At 45.2% G+C, this 18,337-nt stretch overlaps 1 protein-coding gene across 1 annotated transcript in view; it reads right to left on the bottom strand.

Annotated features, from left to right (window-relative positions):
- Positions 1 to 18,337, bottom strand: part of MTHFD1L (methylenetetrahydrofolate dehydrogenase (NADP+ dependent) 1 like) — a 172,854-nt gene that overhangs the window by 45,138 nt on the left and 109,379 nt on the right. The window contains exons 24-25 of the mRNA XM_040965557.1: positions 17,709 to 17,886; positions 1,081 to 1,188 (exon numbers count right to left, since the gene is read on the bottom strand). Of these exons, the coding sequence (XP_040821491.1) occupies positions 1,081 to 1,188; positions 17,709 to 17,886 (286 nt within the window). The remainder of the gene's footprint in view (positions 1 to 1,080; positions 1,189 to 17,708; positions 17,887 to 18,337) is intronic.

The raw sequence follows: 18,337 nt of genomic DNA, 5'->3' as shown, positions 1-18,337 counted from the left end.
GTTCACCTGCCTGTGTCACCCCTTACATGTGGAACGTAACCAAGCCTTCGGCCTTGCCAGACAATCCAGCAACAACTAAGGAGCCACCCGCAGGGGAAGAAAGCAGATCTTGCCCACACGCACAGGCTGTGTTGCTAACTGCCTACCTTGGCACCCTGCTAATTTTCAGAAGGCACCAAAAGATCTGTAGTGAAATACCACAAATCATCTAAATTGGGTCCCAAGGCTGCACCCCACATGGCAATTTCCATATCTCTGGCTGAGGGGGAGGAGATTACAGATGGCACATCACATACAAACATGGACACCATCCACAACCACAACCACACAAGCCGGCGATGCAGGTAGGGGAGAACTCGTCCTTCACCTCACCAGCATGTTCTGGATATAGTTAATATTCTGCTACTTCAATCTCTGCTGGCTACAAAGAAGAACGAAGCAAAGTTCAGCTGGTGAGGTAGATGAGAATACTTTCAGAGAGTTTGTGTAAAAATCCAATTGAAAGGTTTATAGTTTACATGGGTGCAAAAAGTGTGTATATCCTTGCGAGTTTTTCTCTTTAAAGATATATTTATTTCTGTATGTATTGGAAAGGCAGAGTTACAGAGACTGAGCAAGATCTTCTGTCTGTTGGTTTACTCTCCAAGTGGTTACTGTGGCTAGGACCAGGCCAGGCTGAAGCTGGGAGTCTGCAACTCCATGTGTGCCTTCCACGTACTTGGGGAGTGGCAGAGGTCCGGGCATATGGGCAGCCTCCACTGCTTTCCCAAGTGCACCCGTATAAGTGAAGCAATTTAGACTTGAACCAGTGCTCAAGCCTGATGCTGGCATCAAAGGCGATGGCTTCACCGGCAGTCCCACAAAGCCAGCCACTGTTTTTTTTTATGATATACATTTTCCATGAACTTTTTAAAGTCCTTTTGTATGTATAGATTTCAAAGCCTTTTGCACACAAAAAGTTTATTTTTAAATTCCACTTCTACCAACTTTTTGAAGTCCCCTGTTGACCATAGGCCCTCAAGTCAGAGACAGTACTTTGACAGGCTGAGGTGGATTCTTTCCTCCAGGTGCCACTCTTACCTGTTGAGTATAACGATCTATTTTGGACTGGGCCTCAGGAGAGAGTTCAATATCTTTGGCTCCATAGACAGCCTGGGCAATCTTTCTTATCTTTTCCACAATTGGAAGCTGGAGAACACAAATAATAACAACATTGTTAACTTTAATCTAGTTAGAGAACTAAGGGGTAGCTTAATGAGATTTCAGAACAGCTTACAATTCCCTACCAAGTCCCACCTCAAGTACAATATCCATCCTTACAGTACCAAAAATTCCAGATCAGATGTTATCTACAAACAAGAAACCTCAGATGGTCACTCATTTTAGAAGTTGCTTATCTAGTTAGCTACTTTTATCCCTTGCAGCATTAAAAAAAAAAAAAAGATTTATTTGATTTGAAAGGCAGAGTTATAGAGATCTTCCATCTGGTTTATTCCCCAAATGGTTGCCATGGCCAGGATTGGGCCAGGCTAGCCAAGAGACTCATCTGGGTCTACCATGTGGGCAGTAACTACACTGCCCTTCCAGGCTATTAGCAGAAGTAGGGTCAGAAGTGGAGTAGCTGCAGCCATCATATTGGATGCTGATGCTGCAAATGGTGGTTTAACATGTTATGCCACAACATTAGGCATCCTTTGTAGATTTTTTTTTAAAAAAATGTAGCCTATACTATGCTTTTTTAACAGTCTGATACATTAGAACAGCAGTCTCCTAGTGGAATTGTTACTGCTGCTTTTTAAGTAGGTCTAAACACTGGTTCATGAGATTACACCAAAGAAGGCAGCAGTACTAAAGAACAAGTACATTTTTTGTTAGGTGGAATAGCATGACATTTTCATATAGATGTTGATGTGATTGAACTCTACTGGAAAGATCATGGCTGGATCTATTCTGTTTTAGCAAATAATGAGAAATCAGACAACATGGAGAAAATGTGAGAAGATTAGGCATGGGCAAATAAGTTTGTAGGAGCGTGACTTCTGTAATGCTAGATGGAAAACTCGGAGGCAGATTACCAGTAAAATATGGAAAGTCAAGTTAATAAACTAGAATAGTTCAACAGAAAAGGAATATAGAAAGTGTGTCTCAATATAAGCCAAACCTTTGACAAAGCCATTTCTAATTTTAGCGTGGTCTGAAAAGCAGTGGCATAATGCAGTCAGTGGATTTAGTGTTTGATGAATGACTCCTGAACTGTGTGCTGATGGACAAGACCACATAACCAAGGGTGTATATTCCTCATGGATGTCTTCCTTCCACTTCTTGTGCAGGCTTCAAGAACTCTGTGTGGCAATGGTAAGTGTATATTTTTATGAATCACCATTGCTAGAGGCAGAACAGTTACCCAAGCGAAAAGACAGTTCTCTTCACTATGCAGCAATGATATAACCCCAGAGCAAAGCAACGCATATTCTTCATTGCTACACTTTCACTTCTGCAGAGATGTTCTGTGCTCTGGAACTTAAACACTGGACATTTCAAGAAGCAACAAATAACAAAGAAACAAAGGTACAGGACATGCTATAGGCTTTCATTGGAGAACAGAAAAAGTCTGAAGCAATGGAGAAAAACACTTTGTTTATAGAAGAAGAGACTCAATGTTGTGCAGATATCAACTGTCTTAAACTTCTCCTGTTAGTTCAATGCAATTCCAATAAAAATCTCAAGGGTTCTTTGGGAAACTTGGCCAACTAGTTCTCAAACTCAGAATGAAAAATAATGGCACAAATATGTACGATAACTTCAAAGATACATAAAAACCACAGAACAAAGAAGAACCACTTCCCTACAAAGTATTAATCATACCAAAAGACTATGTTAATTAATTCCATGCTCTACTGGCACAGGAATAGACGAGGTAAGCAACGGAAGAGAACAAACAAGTCAGAAAGAGACCTCAGCAGGTGCGAGGCTGAATACAATAGAGATGGACTGACTATCCCATGGCCTGGCCGCAGAGAAACGTGTTAGATTCCTATCACATACCAAGCCCAAATAAATCCAATGTGGAACAAAGGTCTCCACTTGCAAACCAGAATTGGAATTATTGGCAAAAAATATTAGGAACTCTATAATTATAAGGCAGGAGAGGATTTCTTGAATGAGGTAACAACAGAGTAAGCCATAAAGGGGATGACTTATAGATTTGACACCATAGTAATAAAAAAAGCCATAAACAAGGTAAATGGGTAAGGGACTGTAAAGCTGAGAGATGAATACTAAAAATGAACCTTAAACAAATCTCCCATCTGTTACAAGAAAAGTATTTAAAAATGCTGATCTCCTTAGTAATCAGGAAAATGCAAATTAAAATGGTGAAAGCTCACATCCTCGGGTTCCACAGAACTGAAAGGTATCATAGTATCAAGCACAGAAGACACATTTGAAGAACACGTTTCTTCACTGCAAAGTGAACGGACTGGCTCAAGGAAAGCTGCCTAAGTGGTTTCTTCGGTGCTGACACGGCCTCTACCCTACTGTAGTATGCTTTTCATGGAAGCATGAAACGGGGTTCATGCATTTGTGCAGTGTGATCTGTGGCAGCCCATAATTGGATACATCTCCATTTCAATGTCCCCCTAATCTCTTGCTTCTGGGCCTTACACACCTAGTCTTCAAAGATCAGCCTCTGCTCCCACTCTGAGCTCTCTGATCCCATCCTCCAAGCCCCTTCTCAGGGGTCACCTTCTTTGCAGAGGGGGTCCCTGTAGGCACTGCCCAGTGTTTTCTTTGCCCTCCAGTTGTCCGTGTGATGCTCCCACCTGCTGACTCATGATGGAGGTTCCCAGGGCTGCCTGGCAGAGCTCCAGTCACCTGAAACCTCCCTGATAGACCTCAAGGGGTGACAAGACTCAGAATATTGGGCCTGACCGCATTCTGAGCCCAAACTCGCCCGTAGGGCAGGAACTTTTGGAAGCCATGAAAACCTGAAGGGGCAAGTGTGAAACAAATCACTGTTGTTTTCCAGGAAGGCACAATGTGAACCAAGGGATGAACAGAAGTTGGAAGGAAGTAATTTAAGGAAGCAGTGAATCAAAGCTGCCTAACCAAGCAAAGACTTGTACATTTTCGGAGACTTCACTACAAAGACAGAGTGCCAGGAAGGCACTAGACAGAATTACTGCTGTGAGCTCACAGATAATTCACAAATTTCTTATTTAATTTATGGGAACAGCAGAGAGTTAGAAAGCTCCTATGCCTGGATCATTCCCCAACTACTTGGAAGGCAAGAATTCAATCCTGGTTTTCCACACTGGTGGGAGGGACCCAATTCCCTGGCCTACGCCCTGCTGCCTCAAAGGGCGCACCAAGTTGGAAGCAGGTGCACAGACAGAACTTCAACTCAGAGACTCTGGTAGGAACTCTGAGCGTCCTCTCCAGCATCCTCACTGCTGCATCCAATACCCGCTCCTGGATAACATGTAAAAGATTCAATGTTCATCAAAAGATAAAACAAGTCGAGGTGATGATGGGCTGCAGGATAACGAAAGGTCTTATGACACAAGATGCAACTCTGAGTCATCAGGATGTACTGTGCTGGGCACCGGAGGGTTCACTGTGGGCACTACACTGAAGCCACTGTTGTCTGCTTTGTTGCTTCTGAGGAGCAACCCTCTGAAGAAATAAAAGATTACGGGATGCTAGAAGGCACTTCTAGCAGTGAAGAAGCCACCCAGCAAGAGCCAGGACCCTGCCCGTGAGTTAAAGTTGGTGCTGAGGATTCTGTATTCCCTAAAAAGGGCATGCCTGCAGTTGCTGGGAAACAGGTGATGCTCTCACAGCCTCCAGTATCTCTGTGGGCTCTAAAACAAGGGAGCACAGTGGCTGCAACGGGGCAGGGAAGACAGCCCCTGCCTGCAGCCTGTGACCGCTCTGAGTTTCATCGCTCCTAAGATGAGAATGGAAACATGGTGCTGCACAGTTTACTGCAGGCATGGAAGCAAGGCTGCGGAAGCAAGGTTGTTTTCCTAAATTTTATCTATTTGAGAGAGAAGGAAAGGAGAGAGGAAGGGAGGGAGAGGCACAGGAAGAGATAGAGCTCTTGTATCTTTTGGTTCACTCTTCAAATGCCACCAAAAGCCAAGGAAAGGCTTGCTCAAAGCTGGGTGCTGGGAACTCCATCCAGATCTCCCATATCGGTGGAAGGCATCTCGAGCCATCACCTGCTGCCTCTAGGGTGTACGCTAGCAGGAAGCAAGAAGCAGAAGCAAAGCTGGGGCTCAAACCCAGGCCCTGGGATAGGCGATGTGCACATCTTAACCTCTAGGTGGGAAAACCATGATGGAACTACCATACTGTACAAACTAAGTATTACTATTACTGAGTGAGGGCATTAGGATTGACCAAAGGAATGATTTTCTCTGTAAGTACAATAAAATGTCAGAAGCGATGCTTCCATTTAAACATATTGAATGAACAGAATGCATTCTTTAGTACACTTTAGATTATGACTTTTCAATTAAGATAATGAAGACATGGGAGCAAAGCAACAGCAAATGGATGACGAGTATAGGCATTACTGTCAGTGGGATCAGGCTTTTTAATTACTACTACTAATATTAAATATTAATTCACTTGAAAGGCAGAATAACAGAGAGGGAAAGATTCTTTTCCACCTACTAATTTACTCTTCAAATGGCCACAATGTCTGTGACTGTGCCAGACTGAAGCCAAGAGTCTAGAATGCCATCTGGGTTGCCCACATGTGTTGCACAGGCCCAAGAACTTGGGATATCTTCTGCTGCTTCAGCGGTGGAGCAGTTGGGAATCAAACTGGTGCTCATATGGGATGCCAGTGGCTTAGGTGGCAACCTAACCCACTAAACCACAATGACAGCACCTGATTTTCTATTTTTAAATGTGTAAATGTTTTATATCAAGAAATATGTATCCATTTAAAACATCCTTTTTTTTTTTAAAAAAAAATGTTTTTACTTTACTTGGAAACCAGGGCTACAGAAACAAAGAGGGAAAGATGGGGAGAGATTTTCCATCCACTGGTTCAACCCCCCAACAGCCACGCTGGCCAGAGCTGGACTGTTCTGAAGTTGGGAGCCAGGAGCTGGATCTCCAACATGGATGTAGATGTTCAAGGGTTTGAACCACTTTCTGCTGCTTTCCCAACCCATAAGCAGAGAGCTGGATCAGAAATGGAGCAGTTAAGATTAGAACTGGCAACCAAATAGGATTCTGGTGCTGCTTATGGAGAATTAGTGTGCTACACCTCTGTGCTGGCCCCATTAAATATTTTAAATTGTGGTAAAGGCCATGTGACATGTCATTGTCCATCCTGACCTTTTCTAAGCGGACAGTTCAGTAGTGCTAAGGACATTTCATACTGCTATTTGCCCCGCCTCTAGAGCTTTTCATGCAGCTCTGGACCCACTTGGCAGCAAGGTGCCTCACCCCCACTGGCCACAGTCACTCCTCAGCTGACTTGTGTCCCCGGGGGTCAGACTCCATGGGGTGCCTCCCACAGGATCTGTCCTGTATCTGTTGTGTATCCAGCTTATTTTTTAAGTTTACTTCATCTATAGCGTAGCAGATGTCAGAACTTCCTTCCTTGACGATACTGCTGTACTAATATAGAGGAAAACAGTGAGGACAGAGAATTAGGGAGAATGGGAGGGGCAAGCCCTGAGCCTGCAGAACTGTATCATGAAAAAAAAATTAAAAAAAGAAAGAAATTAAGAAAAAAAAACCCAGTATAATGCTTGTTCCTTTGGCAGAAATTCAATAAATTACAACTGCTTTTCTTGAGGGAAAAAAAAAGGATTTCCTGCCTTTAAGGCTGTCACATTGCAAAGGATGCAAGGCCACACTTACCCTATCCACTCACCCATGCTGGGAACCTGGGGACACAAAGATCTCTTTGAGGCCCAGCTTTCACTTCTTTGGGGCATACAAGTATCTTTTTCTCAACCATGAACTTATCTTCCTTTCTAATATTGACTAGGAAATGTTTTCAGATCACCAAGTAAGCACCAGCCTGACTTCAGGAGCTGTGTGGCTGCAGTGTCAAGGGGGACTGCTACCACTCACACATGACAGACAACCTGTGGTGCTGTGGTGTGAGGGGATCCCAGGGGGGCAGCCTTGTCTCACTTGCCCTTCCCTCCCTGCAGGAGCCATGGGGCTCGGGCAGACACTGCCACCTGTCTCCTAGCATCTTGCACATCTGATGCTCGGACCTCACCCTGGTCCCTGCTGGAGAAGATGAAAAAGCTTCCTGACAGCTCTAATGCACCAATGCCATCTCCACGGTCCCTGGAGGATGCACTGTTTACATCCTGAATTTGATCCAGGATCGCAGGCTGAATAAAGAGCTTCAACTAGAAAGCCAAGGCCCAAGTTCTCTGGGGACTCCCTGCTTGCAGATTTTCTTTTTTCACTAGCAGGTGAGTAAACAAATGAGAATCTCAGTTCATGTACTTTGGGGGCTTTGGTACAAACACCCAGACCTACCCTGAGAGGAAGGTCGCAGTGCCTGCATCTATCTACATTGAGTCAGCAAGCAAGGAACTTCCTGTTGTCTCCCTGCTTGACTTCTGGGAGCATTGTCATCTTTAAAAGGGGAAAAAAAAAATTCAGGCTGAGTCCAATGATATTAATCTAAACTTGATATTCACTTGGAATGCCCCGTGGCAGATGATAGCTTTTATAAAACAAATAAAATCATGGTAAAGTAAATTATGAGTGTGTAGGCATTAATCATCACTGGCTTTCTCTTGGCTCTGTAGGTACTGAGTAATCCATTTAGTCACATCCTTTACCCTCATGGCCCCACGGGCTAGAGCAGTGGCTCAAACATGGTGCGCTTCCAGCAAGCATCTGGTAAATGACCCAACCTGTAAGGCAAGTACTTTCAAGATGTCATAGTGTTGTACACAGAGTACTGGGGAATCCCTGTACAAAGACAATGAAACCCAACAAACAAAGATGATGGCACAGACTGGGGCTTGGCATAAACATGGCCAATAAAGCTAAGGGACTACAGTTATAGAGGAACGCATGGAAATTGGCAAGAGCTGGCAGGACACGAAAAGAAACTCAACACCCTGAATGGAGGATGGGAAAGATATCAACAAGCCAAGGGATGTCCACACAGAGAGAAAGGCACAGGCCAAGGTGTGGACAAGGGCGAACCCAAGACTCATCTGGGAAACAGAGAATATTCTGTTATGATTATGCACAATTGCTTAACACATTCCTAAGCTCTTCCACAAAACATGGCATCTGCATGAGGATCCTGGATCATTTTCGAACTAACAATGTTAGATCTGCATATTCACCAAGAATACAGCTCCAAACATGCTCTCCAGTAATTCTGCCTTCTCCTTCTTTTTAAGAGAATCTTCAGGAGACTGAAGTCCCCCAGAATAGCACTGTGCAGAGCAACTTCTGCCCGCGGGAGTGACTGATACCACGGAGGGAAGTCAGAAATGGCATAGCCTGATTATTTATTCACCTTATAGATGTGACCATCCAGCTTTGAAGAAGCAGTTGCTTGGTTGGTATACTCCTCCTGAAAAGGTTCTGGAGGGGGATGAGATTGTTTAATACCCACTTAGTATAATGAAACTTGGATGTTGATTCCAGAACAGCAGGAACTTAAATTACAATGTAATGTTAAATTACTGTTTAGTGACAGGTGGACAAAAGAAAGTGAAGTAGAACAAATTTAGAAAGAAAAGCTGCTCCAAATAAAAACACACGAAGGATTTAAGATGCAGTGCTGCCTCATCTCTTTGAGAAGGCACACTCTCAAGTCAGAGACCCTGAAGAACACGATATCACACTGGGCTCTCAATGCCTGGCTCTCTTAATAGCTACAGGCACACTGTGGTTCAATGGTTGCAGCTCACTGCTGCTTCTTGCAGCTGCACCAAAGGAAGTCTGGGGCGTACATCTGGAGTCATCCTGAAAGACACCGTTCTTTTGCTTACTAAGGCAAGAGTTGAATTCATGTAGGTTAAATATCGCTATGCTGTGGTATCGGCAAAACACATCTCCACGCACAAGATAGTGGGAGGATCAACTGAATAACTTGTAAGTTGAACAGAAACCTCTGGGCGCACAGTAATTTTCTTAATTTGCATTTTGTATTTTAAATGAAGCATGCAGTTTAAATGATTTACAAGTGTAGTCTGGCACACGGCCCTTCCTGAGCTTCACAAAGAACAACACATGAAACGATGGGTGTTGTTTCATACTGACACAGGCCACAAGATGCAGGGGTTGTGTTATGAAGCCACCGACTGGTGCCATGGGGCAACCTTGGCCTGGTTACTGAGAACAACAGGTACAAACTACATCCTTGGCAAGAAACCAGTACCCTAGAGCCAGGCCTGGTGTACACGCTGACCTCCACGAGCCTGCTCCCTAGGAAGCTTCCCTTGTTGCCTTGCTGGCCTGGGCACTGGTTAATTGTAAAGGTTCTCAGAGGAATCTCATTCTCCTGGGGAACTGTGGTGTGCAGTGAAATAATTGGGGTGCAAGACTCATTGCCGGAAAATCTGCATTTGTGTATGCAAAATGAGGACAGGAAGGAAGTCCTGGGGTAACCTTTTATGACTCTCAACTAACATTACAGCAATGACCAAGGCAAGTGATGTGCAGAATCAGTGATGTCAAGATCTCCCACCACGCACACAGGGTCAAGGGCTGACGGCTGCCGAGCCCTGGGCTTGCCCGGAAACAGTGGCTGCGATCTGTGCACGCCTCCCTCGCAGACATGATTTAGGGACGTCAGCCTCTTATAGGAACAATAAGACTGAACGCACAGGTGCAGTTCTGCTTCCATTTTCATGTGCAAGGATGGTGCTTTTGTACTTCACACGGCCTCTTTTCCCTGATGTACAAAAAAAGAAAAACCCTGGCTTACATTGATTTTTTTCAGAGAGGTGCTTCAGGGGAAAAGGAATGTTTCTGAGATGAAATGTCTCACTCAAGAGGAAACTCAAAGAAACCATCTTCTGATCCAACATCATTACTCAGAACAAATCTCTAAGCTTGCACACTGGGGGACTGGGAGCCTGTGCTATTTGAATATATTTTCCTCAAATCCAGGGCCATGATTTTCTCCCAGAAAGCAATTAAAGGTGTTGTCCCTTCAATGTTTATACCTGTGATGCAATGTTCCTGGAGTGTTTGTTTCTAAGTTGCAAAAATGGGGACTTGTCCTGTTCTAATAATGCTCTCCTCTCATCCAAACTGAAACCAAGAGAGCCTAGGATGGAGGGGGCAGGAGGTGGAGAGTGGCTGGCCAACATGTCGTGTGACTTTGACAGTCCATCATTTCATAATTGTAATATGATCTCTTATAATGCATTTCTAGAAACTTCCATCATCAAGACAGGGTTGTTTCTGGCACAGCAGAAACGAAACAAAGAGAGACCACCATTTCTTTCTCATTCATACCAACCTAGAAAAAGCTGAGGCATGCTTTGCCAGAGTCCCACAGCAGGAATGGCGTGTTTTCAGTAAGCTGGCTGCTTCCACCAACATGTTCAGGTGCCTGACATCACTGACTACAGATACGTGGTCTGCACAGGTGTTACGAACTGCAGGCAAGAGGAAACTACAGAACCTAGCAGTCAGCATGGAGGGAAAATCTAATTTTGAGATTGAGGTGAGGTGTGTGGGCAGCAGGTATCATCAGGTGGGAGGGGATACAGGATTTTACAGCTAAATGACAGCAAGGTGGTCAGAGAAGAGGTGTATGCAGGCCCTGGCAACTGAAGAAAGCTGTTGGAGTCTGAATCATCCATGAGACACTTAACCGACTGGAACCACAGAAGAGGCTGTACCACACAGTAACACACCACGCTCCTTCAAGCCTAGGAAGGGGAGAGGGGGAAGTGTGGCAGGCAGTCCCTGTGTTGAGTCTGAAGAGAGGAACAAGCAAGGGGGGAGTCAAATGCTCACGGTTCTGGGGGGACAAGGATGACACAAAGACAGGCCCTCCGTCCTCCTCCTCCTCATAGTGTTTTTGTTCTACTGCAGTCAGCTCTCGGTGTCTGAGGGGATCAGCTCCAGGAACTGCCTGCTGAAACAACCCAACCCCTTGGGCACCAAAATCACTGGCTGCCCGAGTCCCTTATGAAAAATGGCATAGATTTTGCACGATCATCCATGCACACCCTCCTGTTGGCTGCATTTCACATTCGAAGCTAAATTTTGTGATTAAATCCCCACGCCCTTTGTCAGCTTGAGTTGTCCTACACTACCTCATACAATGTCAGGGCTCTGGAACTGTGTGCTGTTTAGGAAACAGTGACAAGGGAAAGCTCTACCTGCGCTGATCACAGCTGCCAATTTTTCTTGTTTGAAATACTTTTGATCTGTATTTGGTCAGATCTGTGGATGCAGAACTTGAGGACAAGGAGTGTTGGATGGGCAGGGACACATAAAGATTGTAGAGATACGCATTTCCTTTTAAAAATTAAAACTATCAACTAAATTTTCTGTGTATAATACGAATACACCTACTGCCACAGAACTGCACTTTAAAAATGGCTAAAATGGCATTTGTTGATCTATTTTTTTTTGTTGTTACTGCAATAAGACTCCTCCATTACATGCATAGATACCAACTTCTGGACACATGCACATATTATTTCAGGTTGCAAACACCCTAAGCCCAGCAGAAGACTGACTCACAAAATTACCACAGCTGGTCTAGGTTCAACTTTGAATCTTGAAGAAATATAAAATAATCTCTTAATGACTACAAAAACAAACAAACCAAACAAAAAACAAAAACCCAAAACAGAACAAAACAGAAACACATAGCCAGCCTTTAAGAAGACTGTGGCCCATTACATAATGTAATGTAATTAATAATAATAATAATAATAATAATAATAATAATAATAATAATAAAGACTGTGGGGTTTTGAGAAAATCATGTCTAAACATCCGGGTAGGGTGGGTGATGGTGGTGGCCCGGCCGCATCCCCATGGTGTGTTTTGGTCTTTCTTCCTGCAGTCCCCACTGCAAACAAGAGAAGATCTCATGCAAGCACAGGGAAAGACCTCGCAACCAAAACAAACACCATCCTGCTTTGCTGTCAAGGTTACACCTCCACACGCTTGCCAGGTTAGACACAGGATTCGGGGAGGAGCTTCCAGCTTGACCCCGGATTCAACAGACAGCAGTCGTGCTGCTTCAAGTTGACTCCGGGGTGCGAGACATCCATCTCTGCAGAAACAGCTTTTGGTGATTTTACTAATGAAGCTTAATTGTCAACAGGAAGCAAAAAATGGCAAATGTCTTGGTTTAATTTGGGGAGAGCATTAGGAGCAGTGAATTCTAAATCCAGGCTGTGTGTGTGTGTGTGTGTGTGTGCCTTTTAGTAAGTTATACATTTATTTTTGATTTACTTGAAACAGAGAGGGAAAGAGGGCAGAGAGCACTCCTGTAAATGGAGACAGAGTCACTGCGACAATGTTTGTCACTGCAGATCAAGGTCCGGAGCCAAGAACTCACCTTCCTCACGTGGGGGAGCATCCAACCACTCTAACCCTCTCCTGTAGCTTTTCAGGGCACACATTAACTGGAAGCTGGACTTCAATGTGGAGCCAAAACTCAGACCCAGGCACTCCAATGTGGGGAGCAGGCCTCCCAAGCAGCATCTTCACTGCTGTGCCAAATTACTGCCAATTGTAGTGTTTTTTTTTTTTTAAAGATTTATTTATTTTACTTAAAGAGTTACAGAGAGAAAGATACAGAATGATTTTCCATCTGTTGGTTCACTCCACAAATGGCTGCCATGGCCAGAGCTGGACTGGTCTGAAGCTAGGAACCAGGAGCTTCTTACAGATCTCCCACATAAGTGCAGGGGTCCAAAGTTGTGAGCCATATTCTGCTATCTCCCCTCACCATGAGCAGGGAGTTGGATTGGAATTAGAGCAGTTGGGACTAGAACTCGTGCTCAGATGGGATGGTGGCGTCACAGACAGAGACTCAGCATACCAGTCACATGAGAATGCCTGAAGGTTAATGCAGGACATCTACTCTCCAAAGGGAGCAGTGTGGCAGAAGAGCAGACACTGCCTGGCAGCTCTCAGCCCTTCATCCGGTCCTCACAGCAGTGTGGTGAATGTCAGATGCTATCCAACAAGTGAAGGGGCTGAGGCTCAGGTCGATGAGGCAGTGTGCTCAAGTTTACACTTGCTGTAGGACCCCAAAGCGAGATTCAAATTCACTTCTATGCCGCCAAGAAGCTGTGGCTTTTAAGCTACATTCATTCTCCCACTGCATCTGTTTGTCACGGGCACAACCCAGAAGGCCAATGTTAAGAAGACTTGTAGGAGGAATTTCTAAGCTCATGAGGTCTAAGTAAAACTGGCTTTTTCTACAGCTTTTAATATTTCCCTGTATGCCTGCAAATAGGGAAATATATATCAGTGATCAGGTGTAAAGATCTAACTGTCAAAAGCAAAATGAGAAAAAAGGAAAATCACAGAGAAGATGAACTGGGGATAGACTCCACAGCTCATAGGAATGACAGCAGAATAATGGTTCAATGTGTTTTCTTAAGTGTTTTAACTTTCACATGAGAAACTCATTTTGAGGGAATGATTAGGCCATTGTAGCTTGATCACATTTTTTCAATTGACAGTAAACTGCTGTCTTGGGTACCATAATTAAAAACTGCTTATCCTAGTATCAGAAGCTACTCTGGCAAACAGAAAGGGCTGATGTTGTGCAGTGAATTAAGTTCCTGCTTACAACAGGGCACTCCACTTCTGATCCAGCTCCCTGCCAATGCACCTGGAAAGGTAGAAGATGGCCCAAGTGTCTGGGCCCTTGCCATCCACATGGAAGACCTGAACTCCTGGTTCCAGCCTGGCTCAGCCCTATCCATTGCAATCATTTGGCCATTCAGAGCATAAACCGGCAGATGGAAGATCTCTTTCTCTCTCTCCCTATGTGTCATTCCTCCAGATAGGAGCAGATGCTTAACTCCATCATGAGGAAACGTATGAGTCACACACACTCTCGAGTCTTCCTTGCACAGGAACCCGAGACAGCTTCCACAGAACACACAAAGCAATCCTACCCTGGGTCTGACACCACTCTGCACCCCTCCACATGATCTCATGGGGCTCTCTTCTGTAACACAAGACTGGGTGGAAAGCAGAGCAGTAAATAAAGTCAGCAATCCTCAACTGAATATATTCTTAAGGAAAGAAAGTCTAAGGGAAGGGCAAAAAAAGGCCTGTGGAGAGCAACTCTGAACCAGGAAGTGAGGGCAGGAGACCATCCATCTGAAACCTTGATTTAGCGACTTTCACCTAGAGAGCAGCCTCACACTCGGCATTCACACCTTAGCCAGGGGGGAACAGTACAAAGAGGAAAAGCAAGCCTTCCAGAAAGCCATGACTTAGACTATGAAGTTTTAACAGCACTGAATAATACAAGAAAACAGAGGAAGGAAGTGGTATGACCCCCATTACTGGCTGCTCCAGTGAGTTCAGAGTTCTACATGGTGACAGGGCAAGAGTGTCAATAGCAATGCACTGTCTGAAATCTTTCAACTCAAGGACACATCTCTCAGGCAGAGCACGGAGGTCTCCTTCCTCGAGGGGTCATATGACCAGAGGCCAGGTGCTGCACGCCTGGCAAGCCACCATGCAGCTTAGACTTCATGTCCATGTCACAAGAAAAGGGAGAAGACTGCATGGGAGGTAAGAATTCTGGCCTTGAGGCAGCCTGCCAAACACAGAGATTTTTGACCACGTTTTTTATCAACTTCCCTCCTTTTTCCATGACAGCGACATAGCAATGGTGTTACCTCCACAGAGAATGGGAATTCAGAGAAACCAGCCAGGGGGTACAAGGCCTCAGCTAACAGGAAGAAGTGAATGTTTGCTGAGATCTCCTGCACAGTGCGGTGCTTATGGGTCATAGCTGAGCACCATGCACCTCAATATCGCGCAGAGGAAATCTCAAAGGCTCTCACAGCTTGGAGGGGATGGACAGGCTGCTTCGCATGGTGGAAAGCAACAGGGCTTAGCTGCAGAGGGAAGACTTTCTTGGTCATTCTCTCTCCTGGGATGTCTGCCTTGCAAAAAGCAATGCTGGGGCTGATGTTTTGGCACAGTGGGTAAAGCCACTGTAAATAAATTTGAAAATAAAGAGCAACCTTTATAAAATCATTCACTTACAAATGGGCCTTTCCCATTTGCAGCAGGCAGTGGTCCAGTGGTCCATGGTATTTGGAATAGGGCATGATGTGTCTACAGGCCCAGGGGCTGCACTGGCACTGTAGATGCCCTGTCTCCTTTGCCCAGGAACACAGGGTCAGTCCAGCCATCTGCCGTCTGAGTCGGTACCAAGCTCTCTGGTCTGCTCACATGCTGAGCACTGTCTGGTTTATTCTTAAAGCTTCCAGTGCCATCTCCAATGACCACATTCTTGCTGGTCCCTTCCTCCTGTTGTTGCTGACCTCTGTAAGTTGGGATAGTCCAAAGTCCTACTCAGGAAATGGTCTTTCAACAAGACATGTCTTTCCTGGGAAAACCATACCAGTAACTCCTTGTGTTTCTCCTGCAAACACTAACTGTGCTGGCAACATCCTTTGTTTGACATGGCTGTGTGTCTGGCCCCGTTATCATTCTTCTTCTTAAGGTAAATTGAATTGTCACTATCCTCTGTAGCTCAATGTATTTCCTAGGCAACCTCCCCTCAACCAACAGTCCCAAGTTGGGAAGGACAGAACTGAGCAATGGGCCCTATCATAGGGCCACCTCTTCCTGGCTGGGGGACAGTAGACAGGTTACTTCATCACTGAGCATTCATTTTCTCATCCTGAACATGGAAGAATTTCAACAGTTCAGACCCGGAAGGGATATACGACTAGGGAGGTCAACATAGGGGGCTGGCATTTGGCCTGGCAAATTTGGTTGCCCAGGTTGGGATACAGTACCTGCTCTGCTCTCAATTCTAGTCTCCTGCTGTGGTACACTGTGGGAGGCAATGGGAGGCAGCTCAAGTAGTTGGACTTTTGCCACCATTGTGGGAGATACAGACTTTGCTCCCAGCTCTAGGCTCTGGCCTAGCCCAGTCCCGGCTGTTGGGGGGATGTAGGGAGAGAAGTGAAGGATGGGAACTCTCTGTGTTTTAAATGAGTAAGTAAATAACAACATATACACACACACATACATGCATATAAACACACACACATACACATGAAAGAAGTGAACATTTGCAAGGTGTCCATCTAGGCAGCTCTTGGGAAGTCCCCCTAAAGCTACAGCCTCAATCCCAAATCAACCTCCAGCTCTATTGATAAACTCCAGTCTTACAGGCCGTGCTGCTAAGTTCTCCTTGTATTTAGAGTGTTTTCTTGTTTCCTTGTGCTGTTGAATCACACCACCGGAACAGGAAAGAGGAAGACTGTCACCATCTGTGACATCCGAAGGACAGACGAACAGAAGACACTGCAACCTTGCAGGCTGAGCACTCTGCAAGTGATGGACGTCCCATGAGGACAAGTCTGTTTTCTGAATCAAAGGTGTGTGTGTGTATATAAAATAATCTAGCAATTCCACTCCTGACTACATCAAAACAATTACAAACAAGGTCTTGACAAGATAAATGCTCTGATCATACAGGTTCATGGTAGGTTCATACACGTTCATTATTAACTATAACAACGAGGCAGCAACAACCCAAGTATCCTACAGAGGAGTAGATAAACAAACCGTGACGCATGGTTTCCATGGAATATTATTCAATTTCCAAAGGGAAAGAAAGTTTGATATGTGCTTCAGCATACATGAACATAATGCTAAATGAAATAAGCCAGTCACAAATAGACACATACTGCACGAACCTGTTTCAAAGAGGGAGCCCCAGTGGTCAAAAATCATAGATACCAAGTAGAGCAGTGGGTGCCAGAGATGGCAGAGCTGAGGTGGACAGGGAGTGGTGCCACTAAATGGGGAGGGGGGTTCAGGTAGATGGGGACTGGAGAGCAATGCCAGAGACAGGGATGGGAGGGGCACAGGTGGTCGGAGAGTGGTGCCAGAGACTGGGGAGGGGGGGCGCTCAGGAGGATGGGGAGTGATGCCAGAGATTGGTGTGGGGCTGTGGACAGGGAGTTACTGTTTAACAGGTGCAGAGCTTCAAAGTTTAAGATGAACAGGGATCTAAGGATTGCTTGAGCAACAGCGGGAATGGATTTCACAGCCACAGATTGCGTTCTCAGAAATAGTTGAGATGGCTAAGCCTTATGTATTTTATCATAGATTGTATTTACTAGAGATTACTCAAAGGAACTCTAGGAGAGAAAGGAACCAGGGGAGAAGCAGAAGAGGAACTGTGTCCATGATCTCACAGGTTTAGGCACCTGCTCGGCAGTCCAACCCCATGCAGTCCCACTGGTGCGAACTGCACAGCCCTGTGGCCCGTTCACCTCCTCACTTAGGGCTCCCCATGGAAGCACAGCTTTGGGACAGGGAGCTGGGATCTGCTCATGGCACAGGATCCTGGTCAGCGGGCCCCTCTCTCTGTGATCCTTAGGGTCCTTACCTATAGGATATCATGAAGCCTGAATGGGGAGGCCCAGAGAGGTCTCACTGTAGACCTGGCACAGAGTTGGGGTGTGCAGGAACTAGGTGATGTCATCGTATCTTACCTGAACATCATAGAGGAACTGGAAATGGCTGCCCATGTTTGCAGCTTCTCTCACGGCCCGAGCCAAGTCCACCGACCCTTTTCCACCGATCGACCAGTGATAGCAGGGGACCGCATCGAAGGCACCAGCCCGCTTGGCCAGCTCGCAAACCAAGTCGATCTCTGCACGGGTGTCGGTCCTGGGAGGAGAACGTTTGTGGCTTCGCATCTGTATTCACTTAGCCATGTTTTTAAAGACAGACTAACCGTTTATGTGGAACTTCACTCTAACACCGAATATATTTTAAACATCAAAAGCGGTCACATCGTGTTTAAATAAATCATTCTTAAAGAAAGGGCTGGGAAAAAAATTTGTAACAAAACTCAAGTATTTCAAGTTGTTGAGAGTTTTATCGAGAAAATTCCACAACCAAGCCTTTTGACCGGTCTTTCCGACAGACGTGCTGGGTGGAATAATAACAATAAAAATACCCCACCCCCACCAACCAAAAGCCACAGAAATAAATGGTAATTTACTATGTAAATTTCATTTCCCTAACAATGTTTAGCGAATGCATCCGCTAAAACGAAACCAAAGCAGACACACAAACAGCTGAGTGTCTTTGCCTGCACTGCAATGGAGCTGGGAGG

The sequence above is a fragment of the Ochotona curzoniae genome, unplaced genomic scaffold (assembly GCF_017591425.1).
Source record: "Ochotona curzoniae isolate NIBS_2020 unplaced genomic scaffold, NIBS_Ocur_1.0 scaffold_3890, whole genome shotgun sequence".
Taxonomy (NCBI): Eukaryota; Metazoa; Chordata; class Mammalia; order Lagomorpha; family Ochotonidae; genus Ochotona; species Ochotona curzoniae.
The sequence above is the reverse complement of the archived record's forward strand: the minus strand, read 5'-3'. Positions and strand labels throughout refer to the sequence as shown.